Source organism: Solanum stenotomum, chromosome 7 (genome assembly GCF_019186545.1).
Source record: "Solanum stenotomum isolate F172 chromosome 7, ASM1918654v1, whole genome shotgun sequence".
NCBI lineage: Eukaryota > Viridiplantae > Streptophyta > Magnoliopsida > Solanales > Solanaceae > Solanum > Solanum stenotomum.
The window spans coordinates 32702454-32721505 of NC_064288.1; the positions used below are offsets into that span (position 1 = coordinate 32702454).

The 19052-nt window shown below is 41.5% G+C and overlaps 2 protein-coding genes and 1 pseudogene across 2 annotated transcripts in view; 1 reads left to right on the forward strand and 2 right to left on the reverse strand.

The window, feature by feature from the left end:
* LOC125870224 (uncharacterized) overlaps nt 1–19052 on the reverse strand; it is a 1100495-nt gene that overhangs the window by 222390 nt on the left and 859053 nt on the right. The gene's annotated exons all lie outside the window — the stretch shown is intronic.
* Nucleotides 4245–6697, forward strand: LOC125870220 (uncharacterized). Its single transcript, XM_049550597.1, has 2 exons — nt 4245–4351; nt 5087–6697. Exon 2 carries the CDS (start codon nt 5087–5089, stop codon nt 6512–6514), a length of 1428 nt encoding a protein of 475 aa, XP_049406554.1. The 5' UTR covers nt 4245–4351; the 3' UTR covers nt 6515–6697.
* On the reverse strand, nt 8860–17195 carry LOC125869825 (uncharacterized; annotated as a pseudogene).

Consider the following 19052-nt stretch of genomic DNA (forward strand, 5'->3'; position numbering starts at 1 on the left):
CAGTACAAAATAGTTCGGAGCAAATATGTTAACGAAAAACAAAATAAGATCACTCCTTTACAGAAAATGGCTTCTAATGATTAATCTTAAAACACCATTACCTGCCTATAGGAAAGAACATATCCCTATCTGTCCCTTTTGGCAATGCAAAATCCCATAACACATCAATTACTGGCAAGGGAAAAAATGGATCTGTAGCTAATCTCATTTCTGATTTTGTCCTCATTTTCCCACCAAATAAAGGTTGGTTCAATATGGCCCTATTGATACGCAATGGCTCTAATTTTTAATTGAGTAGTTTAAGTGCGGAATTAAAAGCAATGTTACCACCACAACTAACACCATAGAGGTAACACCTTGAGAAATCTCCATATTCCTTTAGCCATTTTTTGCCATTAACGCGATCCAACACTTGGTTGTTGATCCAAAGAATTGTGTCTATCGTGTCGTGGTATTGAGAGGGGAGCCTATTTTCGGGTACTAGACCATAATCCAATGCGACAACAATGGAGGGGACTTCGCTACATATATGGTTACAACTTTCATGTATTATTGTACTTGCTATGCTGAAGTGAGCCTATCAGAGAAGCTACCGTTTTTACTGTTGAGATTCTTGAGAAGGGTACCCTGCATATTGCAGAGTACCCTGGCACTGAAAGAGAGTTTGTTAAGCTTAAACACTATATCTATAACTACTCGTCTCAAGCTTAAGATATTTATTTTCGTGATTGTTTTTACAAAGAATATTTAGAATTTGAATATATTTTGTTTGAATATGATTTAAACCCTCAATTTCTAAAAATTAGAAAAATTACTCAACTTCACTAGCTTAACCATGTGTACATATATTCATTCGACTTGACACATTTTTTGTTGTACCCCGGCACATTTTGCAGATTGCAGAGTACCCTGGCACTGAAAGAGATTGCACAGTACCCTGACACTGAAAGAGAGTACCCTGGCACTTGTCTCAAGCTTACGTTATTTATTTCCGTGATTGTTTTAATGTGTTATCTTAAAGTTGCTTTTGATACTATTGTAGTGAGCTGCGGAAATCTCCCTTCTTTAACACTATCACAGATATACTGAAAACCTCTCTTCTTTCTGCATCTGTTATAGGCCATGTTTCTGGGAGGAAGAACATTGGGATTATGTCAGGTATGTCTTTCTCCAAATCTATTTCCTCGTTGAATTTTGAAGTTATTGCCTTAGGTATGTTGCATTGTAGTCCTTCTAGGTAACACTAGGTGACTAGTCCAATAGTAGTAGAATAATTAGGAAGATGAAATTGCATACATTTATAGCATACCCATGTTGATACTCATGCTGATATTCTGCTTTTACAAAATACAAAATGTTGATATTCTGCTTATACATGGAGCTTTACATGTTTGAGTTACTATATTTGGACAAGATGGTAGGTCTTCCTTATTGTTCTTGCATAATTGATTTATTTGACACTGTTGTTCCAGCCAAATTGGACAAGTTGGCAAAAACTTCCTTCATATCTGGGAGTTCATTTGGATCCTCATTCTAGCATTTTACTGTGAAGTCGATGATGTTATTAGCAAGCTCGTTATTTATCTTGCTGAATTGATTTATCCACTATTGATCTTGTTTTCTCCTTGGAGCTGCTTCATAATCCAGTAGTGGATTGTCATTTTCTTCTTTATTTCTTCAAATTTTAGTCACCTAGTCTTAGTGAGTAAGATATGTAATTGTCATATCAATTTTTTTCCATCTAACTATATGCCGCTATATGTGTACAGTGGTATACTTATTCAAATGGTGAGATCTTTCAAGGAAGGAATGACACACTGATCCAAAAAGCTGCAACATTTTGCATCAGGGAAAAAAACAGTGGCATAATTGCCTTATTTTTTCCATTGTTGAACATATTTTTTCTATTTTGATAATTCATAGTTTCTTTTACCTCTACGAGATAAGAAAGTGAATGGATTAAGATTGTTTTTTCTTATTTTAAGTGAATGACATTGTTTTGAGTTTGGTAATTCTTCTTTATTACGTTCGAACTTATTTTTCTTGTAAATTTTATTTTTGGTGTTATAAAAGAGGGTTAAATATGTGAATTTAGGTGAATTTATGATCAGTTTTAAGGCGTTACAATAATTGAGTGACAATTATTATCTTTGCCGGCAATAGAAAAAGCCACAAATATGCTTGTTTCTAAGGTGGCTTTAATGGCAATAGTAAAGGCCGCTAAATAAATGCCTCTAAAAGTAATTACTTTTAGCGGCAATAATAAGGGTCTTTACCGGCACTCGACATAAATGCCACTAAAGGCTTTAGCGACATTGGATCCAATGGCATTTAATCAAATACCGGTAAATGTATTTGTGGCATTAAATATTGCCGCTAAAAGGAAAATCAATTGCCGCTAAAGGTCTCTTTTGGTGTAGTGACATAGACAATTTTTATTTCCATCTCATATTTTTTTATATTTCTTTTTTGAATGTGATTTTGATTTTGAAGCTTCCTCCACTTTTGACGTTTCCTACTACTAATGTGGCATTTGGAGGTATGGTCTTAACTAAGTCTTTATGATGAATGCACAACTGACCAAGTTTTTACTTTATATTTTTGTATTGGTGTGAATGCTCTTGTATAAAATACTTATATTCCATCTTCCCTCTTTTTCATTCCACAACTCTTGATATCTAAAGTTTCTATTATAATTCAATTTTAAATATACTATAAAATCACATTCTAACTCCATGAGGTAAGTGTAATATCTACGTACATTCTACCCTCCCTAGACCTCAATTGTCATTCCATTACTCTTGTTGTTTTTGTATAAAATCACATTCTAAGAAATTCATTCATCAGTTGAATATATAAAACATATCCCTTTGTTCTCATTAGCTGAATATCTAAAGCTTATCCTTGTATAATGTGTTAAATTTTTCCTAATTCAAGGTTCTTGTCCAATCTTAATTCTCATATGTCTTTCTATGCAGGACTGCTTTGAACCTCATGTTGCCAAATTAGGACAAAATCTTAAACCTGTTATGGTTTATGGGTGAGTATTCCCTTGCTTAAGTCATTGTGTATTTGCTTTAAGTATTCTCAATTGTATACCAATCTCGAATTTATTAGTTCCGCTTAATCACCTTATTTTTAGGTATTTACCATTCTAGTTTATGCTTAGCATAAGAAAATCTTATTACATGATTGCATAATGATCCAAAAGTTGGCAATATTGGTTTGTAATTACTTAACTATATTCTCCACTTAGCAAAATTACTCTTTTTATTGTCTATAAGTTTTTTCTCTCCCCGTCCCCCTAGTTCTTTTTCCATAACTTGATCTATTTTGGTCTGGTTAACATATATTTGTACCTGAAGTACATCAACAAAAGTTCCTATAGCAGATTTTTATTTTAGGGGACTAGAAACGTAAATGTCTAATACTTTTGGTAGTATAATTTGTAGCAAATGGGTAATGAAGCTAAGTTCCAACTTATTTCTAATCTATTATACTTTTGAAATTTTGAACAAATTACAACATCATTTTAAAGTAATGAAAGTATGAGATGAAAAAAAATACCTAATTTATATAATTTGTAGGGTCGGAATGTTATGTTGTACTCCAATCTTTCAAGATTTTGATTTTTTAGTGTAGGGCCGCTTCAGTTGTCGGATTGGACCATCAACTATTAATCTTCAAAGTGTAAGTTTGGAAGCCATGAAAGTGAAAGGGGAGAAGAAGAAAGTGAAAAGGTAAAGTAACTTTTTATAAAGTGGAAGATTTTCTTCCACTTTATAAAGTGTAAGAAAAAGTTCCACTTTACAAAGTGTAAAAAAAAGTTTCACTTTACAAAGTGTAAGAAAAACTTACACTTTATAAAGTGTAAGAAATAGTTTCATTTTATAAAGTGTAGGAAATAGTTCCGTTTTATATTAAAAATATACACGTTATGAGACTAACGGAAAACGTTTAGAATATTAGATAAAGTGGAATTTTTTCTTCCACTAAGCTTATTTTAGTTACTTACTAAAGTAATGACTTATTTTGGTCACTTTTATATTTTTGTGGCTTATTTAGGTTCCCAACCCCAAGAAAGAAGAGTGGTGATGGTTTATTGTACATGAATAGTGGTTTTCATGTCATCCACACACATACACGTTTATTGTACATGAATAGTGGTTTTCATGTCATCCACACACATACACATACACATACACAGCCCATCCTTAAAATAAATAAATAAATAAAAGGTTGTCGGAAAACATTTTAGTATTTGGTGATTGACCAAATCTCATCTCATGCGGAACCCTCCTCCTCCCTCCTCCATCTCCACCTTCGTTTTCTATCTCTGCTTCTCTTCTGGGTAAGCCCTAATTTCCTTTTTTCTAATTTTAATTATCTACTTACTGCTTAATAATCTCATAATTATTGTTCTATTAATTCCTTTTCTCAGTCACACACATTTCACGATCCCGCTCTCTATCTAATCTAATCATTTCTTTCTTTCTGCTATTATTATTAATCAAAAAAATGAGGGCCTTAATCCTCAAGAATTAATTATTCTGGCTTGTATTTTAATAAATCAATCTCCCACAACTTGCAACTTTGCCAATTATTATCTCTAACAACTTGATTATGTTTCCATAACTACTATATTTTGCCCTTTTCTATTGCGCCTAGGATATCTTCTTTTTATAAACAAAAAAGTTCAAACAGAGTTGAAAAACATTTGTTGAAGAGTTCCAGCCTCAACCTTCAACTTCCCAAAACACTCACATTATGCATTACATCATGCGATCGCACTCCGCCCTTTTCAATTCACATGCTTGTTGGTTGTTTTTCTTTAGTTTGTGTCTCAACTTAATCATACATATATCTCTTCTACATTTTGAGCTGTGATGGGATGGCAAGTCAATGTCATTTTAGCTTCGTAAAGAATAGGGGTGCCAATCATTGTTGTTGAACCATGTACATGCTGTTTTCATTTCTCAATCACCACAAATGTCTAACTCATTCCTCTTCCCACTTTCTTTTTCCTTTTGTGTATGTTTCAGTTGCTGAATATTCATCTGTTTCTTTAATTCCTATTTGTATGCAGATGGATGCAAACTCACATTCTGTTTCACCAGAATTGTCTCTGCTTGGCCACATGACTAACAATTTGGCTATTGCCCAAACTGGATTCTCTCCTTCATGTGCTTTATGTCATAGATTGTTCATATCAGATAATGATGCTGCTGACTTTGAAGCTATAAATATATGTGGTGATTGTAAATTCTTACTCCTGGAGGATCTTGGGACACCCATGCGAGATTATCAAAGGTTGTACACCAGTTCCCGGACCACTCCTAGTGAGTCTAGGAGGTGGAGGGGGGTTCATTCCGACGCCGAAGGTGATGGTGTTGATTCTCTCTTTGGGGAGACTGAATCAAATGTCACCATCAGTGGATATAGGAACTTTAATAGTGAAATTGACTCCATCTCTTATGGAGGGAACTCTGATGCTTCTGTTGATGGTAATAGTTACCTTGATAATGATCATTCTTCTCACTCAGATGAAGGGAGTGACTTTGAGACTGATACTGATACTGATATTGACCCCATGCATGCTGGTATCTATAATTGGAACTCTGATAATGAATGGGAGGAGGTTGATACTGATGCACTACACTCTGTGGGTGCTAGAGCTCAACTACCAAGGTCATTACACCTAAATCCTGGAAATTGGCAAGGACAATTTCTTTCTTCTGAATATCTGGGTACAGTTCATTTCAGAATTCCCGAGGGCAGTCAAAGACTTGTTACTGACCACTCACATGAGTTAGAACAATTCCAACAGACTGATGCTACTGACTATCTTGATACTACAACTTTTGAGGAGCATCTCGCTGAAACAGATGGTTTAAGAAGAGGAGCACCACCCACAGCTGTCTCTGTTTTAAATGATCTGCCGTGTTTGGTTGTTAAAGAAGACCACGAACAGCTGGACAGTTTGTCTTGTGCAATCTGCAAGGATTCTCTTTTTGTTGGCACAGTTGTAAACCGACTTCCCTGTTCTCACTTGTATCACCCCTCCTGTATTTTTCCTTGGCTAGCGTCAAGAAACTCGTGCCCTCTCTGCCGCTATGAACTTCCAACTGATGACCTGGATTATGAGCACAGAAAGCAAAGGGCCAGTAATTTGGTGATACATCGAAACCCACAGCATGAAATAAATGAAGATGGATCTCCAGATAGCAGTGACAGTGAAAATGATGAATTTGGTTACAGTAGAACAGAATCAGGAGAAGTGATCCAAAATGAGGCTGTCAATCAACAATCTAGTAGTGAGGGTGCACGAGGAAGATGGTTTCTTGCAGCTGCTGCTCCTGTTGTTGGAGTCCTTCTGATGTTCTGGTTAGGAAACCCGTTGATGGAGAGGAGCCTTAGTCTCCCTATATTCTGTTCACAAGGGAGACGTACTAAGCAGCCTTTGCCCTCTCAGCAGGTTAATAACAATGGCAGGAGATGGTGGTCTCTGTTTTAACTTTTTAAATGTCTGTTTTATGATGTTTCAGATTGGTAAAGATTTAAAAAATCAGTAAAGAACCAATTTGAGGCATCATTTAGGTTGTATGTTGTGAACACACCTCTGTTTGTATTTAGATTTTGGCAAACTGTCTCATCTTTATTAATGGTGATGGTGAAGCTTACTCCGCTCTTGGATAAATCAGTTGACATGCTAATGTGTATGTACTAGTTTATTTACTTCTAAAAGTCCCCGCCCATAATTTCCACATCCAGTGGTAGTGGTTCAACTAACTGTGAGCTATTATACTGGTTAAAAATGCTACAGATCTTCCCAGTTGCAACTCAAATATAAACACATTAAACCATAGGCTTGCTCTATATGTAGATCACCACTAATATAGATTGACAAGGCTCAGGTTTAACTTAGGCTTTGGCAAAAGGTATGGTATAATTTGGTCACTTCCACCTTATTTCTCGCTTCTCAGGATGTTTACTCATTTCAAATACCCATTTTTCTTTTCACCAAAGGCATGTGCACACTTTGAGCTAATACCAACAATTTTGTTGTTTTCCTCTTTAATTTCTTTCATCCATGAACTCATTTCAGAACATCTAATTTTGAAGCTTATGATGCTCTATGCGTTTAGCTCTCCTCTTTGTTTTATCGGTGCAGAAGCCCCCAAACTTAGGCTTTTGCCTACACACGACTCGTTCACTTTTTCTCCCCCAAACTTAGGTTTTTTAGCCTACATCACAAATCATTAACAACTAGGGAGACATGAGGGTGCCGAAAACATAGGATTGTAAACGATCAAGGTATATATCATGGTGGCCAAAAAATTCGGTTCAGGCTCAATGGGGATGACTAAGATTACATCAATGGAGGGAAAATTTTGGGGTAGAGATGCTAATCAAAAAGGGTACGGATTCATCTTTCAAGCCAAGTCATATCTAGAATTTCGCCTTGAAATATAGTTTGGAGCAAGTTCTAGACAACAAGCATATACAAGAATGAATCAAAGCTTTACCGCACAAGGCATCACAACCAAAACAAATTATCAAGCTAGTCTCAAAATCAATTAAACCAAATGACTTTTGACAAACTATAGCGCGAAGAGTTTTACTTCTGATTATAAATCATAAAGCCAAACAACAAATGTATAGACCATGACTAGAGCTTGCTTCCAATTCACCTTTTCCCATTTTCAAAATATTTTTAACCTTCTTTTGTCAACTGACATAAATAGCGTCTTAGGCGCACAAAAAAATAGTAGCCTCTGAGCGCTATCACGCACCTGGCGCGTGGCTTGCACACAACAAGATAGTGTCTAATAAAATGAGCATAACTTCGTGTATAAATATTGGATTGACAAATGTTTCGATACATTGAAAGCTAGACTCAAATACCTTCAATTTGATAGGTTATGGATAACCTAAATTTTCATATCATGGGATATATGGTGTCACAACCTAATTTCTCGAGTCATGATGGCACCTACTATGCCCTACCAGTAGGAAAGCCAACCCGTAACCCAGAACATCAAGCAATGAGCGAAAGGGCAGAAACTAGCGAAACAATAATCTAAACAAGGACAACAAGGCGGAAGCAAATCAAAATAAATATTTACAAAAATACCTCCCAGAACCTGGAAGTCACTAGTACAGAGCTATCTAAAAAAAAGTACAAGTCTCAAAAGTAGACCACAACAAAGCGTGTCTCACAGGCAAAAAGACTAGTTAAAACAAAAAAAGGAGACAAGACAAACCCAAAACGCCAAGTGCTCGCCCTTGTCTCTGAATCACAGCTGCAAAAGAAGGCTGGAACTAATCACCGTTGGTAACTGGTATTGGACCTGCATCACGAAGTAGATGCAGAGTGTAGCATGAGTACCAAAACAATAGGTACCAGTAGGCATCACAGGCCGACTGAACAAAAAGGGTAAAAACAATAAGAAAGGATAGAATCTAGACACAAAAAGGTCAAAGCGGATATGAAAAGAAAGCACACGAGCATACCAGAAATAAACTAAGTACAACTAAACTAAACCTAACTGGACCCCCATAAGCCCAAAATGTACACTCGTGCGCAAGTTTAAATAAACCTGAATGGACCCCCATAAGCCCGACAGGAACACAAAATAACTAAGTCTAATGAGAAAGAAGAAAACCGGGCTCCCAGCCCAAAGTAACCAAGATAATCCATCAGACTCCACCAAGCCAGCAGTGCACTCCCAGCCCAGCTAGAAAGAGTGATCCTAGGGGGCACCCAACCAAACAGTCCACTTCCAGCCCAGCTAGAAAGAGGGACCCGTGAGTGAGGTACATATCGCGAGTCGTCCTACCATGCAGTCAGCTCTCAACTTAACTAGAAAGAGCGACCCGGGGACACCCAGCCAATAGCACACTCCTAGCCCAGCTAGAAAGAGAGGCCTGGGGGCGATCAGCGATATCACCGAGTCTACCCGGCCAACGATACACTCCCAGCCCAGCTAGAAAGAACGACCCCGGGGGTGATGGTATCTCTAATAGGATCCAATCCAACAACAGCCACCATGGAACGTCGTCCACTCTAAGAAATCAGAGAAAAGGCTCCAAGTCTATACTATCTCAATCCCTCACCTTTAGTGATGCACCAAACCTTCGAGAACACGTTGGGACTAGAGGGAGAAGATACAAAAGTGCAGCAAGCAGCGATAACGCCTAATTTAAGGCTCAAACTATCAGACTCAAGTCTGCTACTCCAGTCTGCTAGAAGCTAAGTCATTCGAACGACGTCGATAGAAAGTCAAGGCTATCCAACCCACACGGGTCATAAGTCTAAGACAATGCTAGCCTAACCTAGACTAAGGACATCATGCTTACGGTTAAGGATAAACAAGGCATACAACGCATAGCATACAAGCATACAATAACATTTAGCACATGAGCATGCAACTCTACTAAACTGGTTAACATGATACTACACCCGAAATATGGCCAATTGATCCTAACATAAGGTATCTAATCAAAGTAAAGTAGGAAACTGGTACCCACCCCAATTCACTCCAATCGACATGTTTTTACACAATTAAGCTCAATCTAAAAGAAAGGAAGTTGTAGCCTACCTTAAGGCCGACTGCGCGCGCTACAAATCAATTTGCCGGAGTTTTTCCGTCCCGAACGACCCTTGAACACTGCCACTCTATTGAATATAAGATCACAACGTTAGTACGGTCGTTTAGACACCAAAATCACAACAAACAGAGACGGTTCAAATTTGGAGTAAAAACGTGAATCGTGGGACCCGCACCGAACTATTCGGACTTGACTTTGTCAAGAGACCCAAAATAGTACCCCGAACTTGTGTTCCAAAATGGAACACAATTCCTGGCTCAAAACGCAGCAAAACCCAACATGAAATGAAAAATCAAATTTTAATCAACTTAAAAGAAAATATACAGCGGTCTAAACTTGAATGTTACGAGAATCGAAAGGTGCCCAGCACTTCTTGAACACTCTACGACAAAGCCACGACAATTCCCAACATGTGGGACTTCGAATCACCCAAAACCGAGTTAAAATGAGTGAGCTATGACCAAAACAAGGATGCCAAAAACAAAAGCTCGAAAAAGGGCCTAACAGTCAGGTTTATAACCAAATTTACCTCGAACGACGCGCACCCGACAACTTCCAAACACTCTACAGTTAAGCCACTGAAAATACGAAGCTCCCGAATTTCGAATCGCCTAATTTGGTTGAGAGATGAGAGAGTTATGAGTGTTTTAAGTTTGGAAAGGGTTGCTTATATTTTTTGCATTTATAGCAGATTTTTCTGCAATTTCTTTCCAAAACTTAAAACTCCGACGGGGTGCTCCGAACTCGTTTGGAACCCCATGCACGCAAACGAGATATACAATCGTACCAAATTCGATATTCCAGACTCAATGGCACAGTCAAAATTTCCATAAGAGGTCATCTTGACAAAAAGTGGATCCCACACTCAAATGTTATTTTAAGTAAAAAACCACACAAGGGCTCGAAAAAATATTAGAAACCTCGGGACACAAAAGAGGGGTCAATCTAGACCAAACTCGACATTCCTGAACTAATCATGCTGACGGAATTCTCATCCGAGCGTATTTACTCAGAATGTTGACTAAAGTCAAACTTAGGCTTAAACTTAAAGTTGAAACACCTAATCGCACCGACTCATACTGAAAATCTCGGGAGTCATGCTGACCATGTTACTAGCCTAAAATGACCCTTCCGGAGCTAATGGAATCGTCAAAATTGGATTCTGATGTCATCTTCTTGAACTTTTGATCGAAAACGATCGTTCAAGGTTCATAAGCTCCAAAAACACTAAAACTCGCACAAAAGTCACACAAACGACCAGGTGACCGAACTGTCAGTCCCAACAAGTCATAAATGACTTGGGGTCGCTATAGGAACACTCTAAATGACACACCAAAGGCAAAACATAGAAATGACCAAGAGGGTCATTACAATATCCACTACTAAAAAGGCCTTTTTTTCCCCGAAAGTAAGGGTCAAGAAGTATTGAAGGCTCAAACAAGCCGGGAAACTGCTCTCACATCTCCTGCTCGGTCTCCCAGGTAGCCTCCTCGAATGGACGATGTCTCCAATGGACCTTAACAACAGGAATGGCTCTCGAGCACAACTTCCTCACATTACTAGCTAGAATGGCAATTAGCTCCTCTACAAATGTCAAACGGTCATCCAACTCGACTGCATCATACTGGAGCACATGGGACTCATCATGAACATACCGGCACAACATCGAGATATGGAAAATCGGGTGGATGGCTGAAAATGCTGGAGGTAGGGCCAACTCATAAGCAACCTCCACAACTGTCCGGAGTATCTCAAAAGGCCCAATGTACCTGGGGCTAAGCTTGCCCCGCCTCCCAAACTTCATCACGCCCTTTATGAGCGACACACAGAGGAATACCCAATCACCAACAGAGAGTCTCAAAGGTCGGCGCCTCCAATCTACATAATTTTGGTGCCTACTCTGAGTCGTCCTGAGTCTATCCTGAATCACTCTCACCTGGTCCAAAGCCTCCTGAATCAAATCTGTACCCCGCGGCCTAGGCTCTGTAGACTCAAACCATCCCACCGGAGAGCGACAACGCCTACCATACAAGGCCTCGAACGGGGCCATCTGAATGCTAGAATGGTAGCTGTTGTTATACGCAAACTCCGCCAAAGGCAAGAACATGTCCCAATGACCACCAAACTCCAAAACACAAGCCCGTAGCATGTCCTCAAGGACCTGAATAGTACGCTCTGACTGACCATCAGTCTGCGGGTGGAAAGTTGTGCTAAGGTCAACCCGAGTGCCCAACTCATCTTGAAAGGTCCTCCAAAAGTTAGACGTGAACTGAGAACCCCGATCTGATATAATAGAATCTGGCACCCCATGAAGTCCAACCACCTCCCGAATGTAGATACGAGCCAACCTCACGGCGCTAAATGAAGACTGAACAGGAAGGAAATGTGCTGACTTGGTCAATCGATCGATGATGATCCAAATGTTATCAACACCTCTAGAAGTCCGCAGTAAGCCAGCCACAAAATCCATAGTAATGCGATCCCACTTCCACTTCGGAATGGGTAATCTCTGAAACTCACCACCATGCCTCAAATGCTTGTCTTTTACCTGCTGGCAGCATAAGCAACGGGAAACAAAGTCAGCAATATCTCTCCTCATGCCACTCCCCCAATAATGTTGCCTCAAATCACGATACATCTTCGATGTGCCCGGATGGATAGAGTATCTAGACTCATGACCCTCAGAAAGTATCAACTGTATCAAATCCCCAACTCTCAGAACACAGATGCGGTCGACGAATCTCAACACTCCATCAGGATCTAAGGTAGCCTGACCACCATCACCCGCTAATACTCAATCTCTAAGGGCCACCAAGGCCTCATCCTCAAACTGACAACCACAGATCCTATCAAGCAAAGAAGACTGAACTCCCATATACGCCAAGATGCGTCTAGAATCTGAGATATCCAACCGAACCATGCTATTAGCTAAGAACTGAATGTCCAAAGCCAAGGGTCGCTCCTCAACAGATAAGAAGGCTAGACTACCCATACTCACCGCCTTCTGGCTCAAGGTGTCCGCTACCACATTCGCCTTGCCCGGATGATAGAGAATAGAGAGGTCGTAGTTAGCTCAATCCAACGACACTGCCTCGAATAAAGGTCCCTCTGGCTCATGATGTACTGAAGACTCATATGATCGGTATAGATCTCACATCAAACTCCATACAAGTAGTGCCTCTAAATCTTAAGTGCGAAAACCACCGCCGCTAACTCCAAGTCATGGGTGGGGTAGTTGCGCTCATGAATCTTAAGTTGCCTCGACGCATAAGCAATAATTCAGCCCTGCTGCATCAATACACAACCCAAACCAATGTCAGATGTGTCACAATAAACCGTGAAGCCTTCGCCCTCAACTGGAAGAGTCAATATAGGAACGGTGGTCAATAACTCATTCAGCCTCAAAAAGCTCGCCTCACACTCCTCTGACCAAACAAAGGGAACATCAACACGAGTCAACCGGGTCAGAGGTGCTGCAAAGGTAGAGAAACCCTCCACAAATCGTCTGTAGTAGCTTGCTAGTTCGATGAAGCTCCGAATCTCAGTAACTGAGGTAGGCCTAGCCCAATAACGAATAACCTCAATCTTCACTAGATCTACCATAATGCCCTCCTTGGATACAATGTGCCCCAAGAACGCTACAGAGTCTAACCAAAACTGGCACTTTGAGAACTTGGCATAAAGTCGCTGATCTCTCAAAGTCTGGAGCACAACTCTCAAATGCTGTTCATGATCACCCCTACTCCGCGAGTATATCAAAATGTCATAAATGAAGACTATGACGAAGGAATCAAGATAAGGCCTAAACACGCGCGTCATCAAGTCCATAAAGGCAGCAGGGGCATTAGTCAACCCAAATGACATCACTAAGAACTCATAATGGCCATAACGGGTCCTAAATGTAGTCTTAGGGATGTCCGCTACCCTAATCCTCAATTGGTGGTAACCGGACCTCAAATCAATCTTAGAGAACATTGAAGTTCCATGTAATTGGTCAAATAGGACATCAATCCTAGGCAGAGAATATCGATTGTTCACTGTCACCTTATTCAACTGCCTATAGTCATGCACATGTGCATCGTACCATCCTTCTTCTTAACAAAAAGAATGGGAGCGCCCCAAGGTGATACACTAGGTCTGATAAATCCCTTACCCAAGAGATCCTGAAGCTGAACACTGAGCTCATTGAGCTCTGCAGGAGCCATCCGATATGGCGGATTAGAAATAGGTCGAGTACCCGGCTCAAGCTCAATCAAAAAATCAATATCACGCTCTGAAGGTAGGCCAGGTAGGTCGGTAGGAAACACATCTAAGAAGTCACGAACAATAGGAACTGACTCAACCAGAGGGACCTCTCTACTCACATTACGCACAAAGGCCAAATATGATAAGCATCCGCTAGCCGCTAGCCTCCTAGCCCGAATAAAAGAGATAACCCCAACTGGTGTGCTACCATGATATCCCTGCCACACCACCGAAGGAATACTAAGAATGGCTAAGGTAACGGTCTTAGAGAAGCAATCTAAAACAGTGCGATAAGGAGATAACCAGTCCATGCCCAGAATCATATCGAAATCAACCATGTCAAGCAATATAAGGTCAGCCCGGGTGTCACGCCCCTGGATAGTAACTAAGCAAGATCGAAATACCTGATACACTACTAAAGACTCACCCACGGGGGTCGACACACATGACGACGCTACCAGAGGCTCAGATATCATACTCAAGCGAGAGGCATAGTAAACAGAAACATACGAAAAAGTAGAGCCCGGATCAAATAAAGCCAAGGTGTGTTGCTGGCATAAAAGAATCGTACATGTGATCACATCATCTGATGCCTCAGCCTCCGCCCTCGCTGGAGCTACATAGAAATGGCTATGTCTGCCTTTGCCCTGACCATCAAACCTACCACCTGACCTGCCTCCTCGGGGACCACCCCGTATACCCTGATGACCACCTCTACAGTCCTGACCCTGACCACAACCTCTAGCTGGATGTGCTGGTAAAGATGGCGGAGCTGCCTGAGGAGCGGGAGCAATCCGACTATGCTAAGGGAAGTCCTTGGCCCAATAACCCATCTCACCACACTCAAAGGAACCCTGTCAAGGACGACTCCCAGAAGAACGACCAACATGGCCTGAAGAACCCGACTGAAACACCTCATGGCCCTGACTTGAACTAGCCTCGCTCTGACCACCATCTGATGCCTGAAGAGAGGCCTGGGTAGGCCGACTAGACTGACCCTGTCGAAACCATCGTCCGGTCCTATCATAATAATCCCTAGACCTAGGGCGGGAGTCATTGTAGCTGCCCTCATGCCTAGCCCTCTTCTCGCTGCCCCCTTAGGCCTCGCGACGAAGATGCTCCATAGTACTGGCATGGTCAACTATACTAAAAAAGATCGACCCGCAAAAACTAAGGACTGGGTCTCAAGTCGAAGCTGTAATCTCAACCCACGAATAAAGTACCTAACTCTTTCCTCCTCTGTATGTAATATCATCTCAGCATGACGGGAGAGATCATGGAACCTAGTCTCGTACTCTGCCACCGACATGGAACCCTGCTCCAACCTGCAGAACTGATCCCTAAGGCGGTCTCTGACGCTACAAGGGATAAACGTAGGCAAGAAGGCCTCAGAAAACTCATCACATGATACCGGTGGAGATCTAACGGGCCTGGTCTGAATGAATGTGTGCCACCACTACCTGGCTGGCCCATCTAGCTGGTAAGCAATGAAGTCAGCCCCTTTAGACTCCACTAGACCCAAAGTGCGAAGCCTCTCACGGCAAGTAGTAAGAAACTCGTGGGCATCCTCACCCACAACCCCAGAAAACCTCGGTGGTGTTAACCTGAGAAACACACCAAGCATCTTTTGGTCCTCAAACGACATAAGTATGTACGCTGCCAAGGGTTGTGCTCCCTCAGGTGGTACCTGGACCAGAGGTGCCCTCACTGTAGGCTGATCCTGTGGTACTAGTGCTGGTGTAGCTAGGGCGGGTGACAGTTGCATACCCCTAAGTACGCCCAAGAGCTGAGCAATAGCTGCCCAGAGATCTGGAGTCAAAACTGGTTCGAATGGCGGCTGGGCTGGCCCCAGCCCCACCGGCTCATCTGGTATACGAGATGCTGGAGGGTCTGCTATTGGCTCTGAATCCTCCTCTCTCGCCTGGGCTAGTGTTGCGGCCCTGTTTCGACCTCGGGGTCGGCGTCTACCCCAAGATGGGGCTTTATCTACAGGCACGGGTGCATCACCACTGGCCGCGCCACCTCGCGAGCGAGCCATCCTGCGAAAGAGTGAAACAAGTGAGATTTCAAGGAACCAATAAGACACACGCTACACGAAAATGAAACAAAAGAGAAAATCTTCCTAAAGACATCTTGTAGCCTCCCGAAGATAAGTTACGGACGTCTCCGCACTAATCCGCAGGACTCTACTAGACGTTAGCTCTGTACAAGTGAGACCGATAAACCTGGGGATCTGATACCAACTTGTCACGACCCGATTTCTCGAGTCATGATGGCACCTACTATGCCCTACTAGTAGGTAAGCCAACCCGTAATCCAGAACATCAAGCAATGAGCGAAAGGGCAGAAACTAGCGAAACAATAATCTAAACAAGGACAACAAGGCGAAAGCAAACCAAAATAAATATATACAGAAACCCCTCCCATAACCTGGAAGTCACTAGTACAGAGCTATCTAATAAATAGTACAAGTCCCAAAAGTTTACCACAATAAAGCGTGTCTCAAAGGCAACAAGACTAGCTAAAACAGAAGAAGGAGATAAGACAAACCCAAAACGCCAAGTGCTCGCCCTCGTCTCCGAATCACAGTTGCAAAAGAAGGCTGGAACTAATCATCGCTGGTAACTGGTACTGGACCTGCATCACGAAGTAGATGCAGAGTGTAGCATGAGTACCAAAACAAGAGGTACTCAATAGGCATCACAGGCCAACTGAGCAAAAATGGTAAAAATAATAAGAAATGATAGAATCTAAACACAGAAAGGTCAAAACGGATATGAAAAGAAAGCACGCGATCATACCAGAAATAAACTAAGTACAACTAAACTAAACCTAACTGGACCCCATAAGCCCAGAAGGTACACTCGTGCGCAAGTTTAAATAAACCTAAACGGACCCCCATAAGCCCGACAAGAACACAAAATAACTAAATCTAATGAGAAAGAAGAAAACTGAGCTCCCAACCTAAAGTAACCAAGATAATCCATCAGACTCCACCAAGCCAGTAATGCACTCCCAGCCCAGCTAGAAAGAGTGACCCTAAGGGGCACCCAACCAAACAGTCCACTCCCAACCCAGCTAGAAAGAGGGACCCATGAGTGAGGTAGATATCGCGAGTCGTCCTACCATGCAGTCAGCTCTCAACTTAACTAGAAAGAGCGACCCGGGGACACCCAGCCAATAGCACACTCCTAGCCCAGCTAGAAAGAGAGGCCTGGGGGCGATCAGCGATATCACCGAGTCTACCCGGCCAACGATACACTCCCAGCCCAGCTAGAAAGAACGACCCCGAGGGTGATGGTATCTCTAATAGGATCCAATCCAACAATAGCCACCATGGAACGTCGTCCACTCTAAGAAATCAGAGAAAAGGCTCCAAGCCTATACTATCTCAATCCCTCACCTTTAGTGATGCACCAAACCTTCGAGAACGCGTTGAGACTAGAGGGAGAAGATACAGAAGTGCAGCAAGCAGCGATAACGCCTAATCTAAGGCTCAAACTATCAGACTCAAGTCTGCTACTCCAGTCTACAAGGAGCTAAGTCATTCGAACGACGTCGACAGAAAGTCAAGGCTATCCAACCCACACGGGTCATAAGTCTAAGGCAATGCTAGCATAACCTAGACTAAGGACATCATGCTTACGGTTAAGGATAAACAAGGCATATAACGCATAGCATACAAGCATACAATAACATTTAGCACATAAGCATGCAACTCTACTAAACCGGTTAACATGATACTACACCCGAAATATGATCAATCGATCCTAACATAAGGTATCTAATCAAAGTAAAGTAGGAAACTGGTACCCACCCCAATTCACTCCAATTGACATGCTTTTACACAATTAAGCTCAATCTAAAAGAAAGGAAGTTGTAGCCTACGTTAAGGCCGACCGCGCGCGCTTCAAATCAATTTGCTGGAGCTTTTCCATCCCGAACGACCCTTGAACGCTGCCACTCTATCGAATATAGAATCACAACGTTAGTACAGTCGTTTAGACCCCAAAATCACAACAAACGGAGACGGGTCAAATTTGGAGTCAAAATGGGAATCGTGGGACCCGTACCGAACTATTCGGATTTGACTCCGTCAAGAGACCCAAAATAGTACCCCGAACTTGTGTTCCAAAATGGAACACAATTCCGGGATCAAAACGCAGCAAAACCCAACATGAAAGGAAAAATCACATTTTAATCAACTTAAAAGAAAACATACAGCGGTCTAAACTCGAAAGTTACGAGAATTGAAAGGTTCCCAACACTCCTTGAACACTCTACGACAAAGCCACGACAATTCCCAACACGTGGGTCTTCGAATCATCCAAAACCGAGTTAAAATGAGTGAGATATGACCAAAACAAGGATGCCAAAAATAAAAGTTCGAAAAAGGGCCTAATAGTCTGGTTTATAACCAAATTTACCTCGAACGACGCACACCCAACAACTTTTGAACACTCTACAGCGAAGCCACTGAAAATACGAAGCTCCCGAACTTCGAATTGCTTAATTCGGTTGAGAGATGAGAGAGTTATGAATGTTTTAAATTTGGAAAGGGTTGCTTATATTTTCTGCATTTATAGCAGATTGTTTTGCAATTTCTTTCCAAAACTTAAAACTCTGACTGGGTGCTCCGAACTCGTTTGGAACCCCGTGCACGCAAACGAGATATACAACCATACCAAATTCGATATTCCAGACTCAATGGCGCAGTTGAAATTTCCATAAGAGGCCATCTTGACAAAAAAGTGGGTCCCACACTCAAATCTCATTTTAAGTCAAAAATCACAAAAGGGCTCGAAAAATATCGAAAACCTCGGGATACAAAAGAAGGGTCAATCTAGACCAAACTCAACATTTCGGAGCTAACCGCGCTGACGAAATTCTTATCTGAGCGTGTTTACTCAGAATGTTGACTAAAGTCAAACTTAGGCTTAAACTTAAAGTTAAAACGCCTAATCGCACCGACTCACACTGAAACCTCGGGAGTTATGCCGACTATGCTACTAGCCTAAAATGACCCATCCGGAGCTGATGGAATCGTCAGAATTGGATTCTGATGTCATATTCTTGAATTTTTTATCGAAAACGATCGTTCAAGATTCATAAGCTCCAAAAACACTAAAACTTGCACAAAAGTCAAACAAACGACCAGGTGACCGAAGGCAAACCACATAAATCACCAGGTGGGT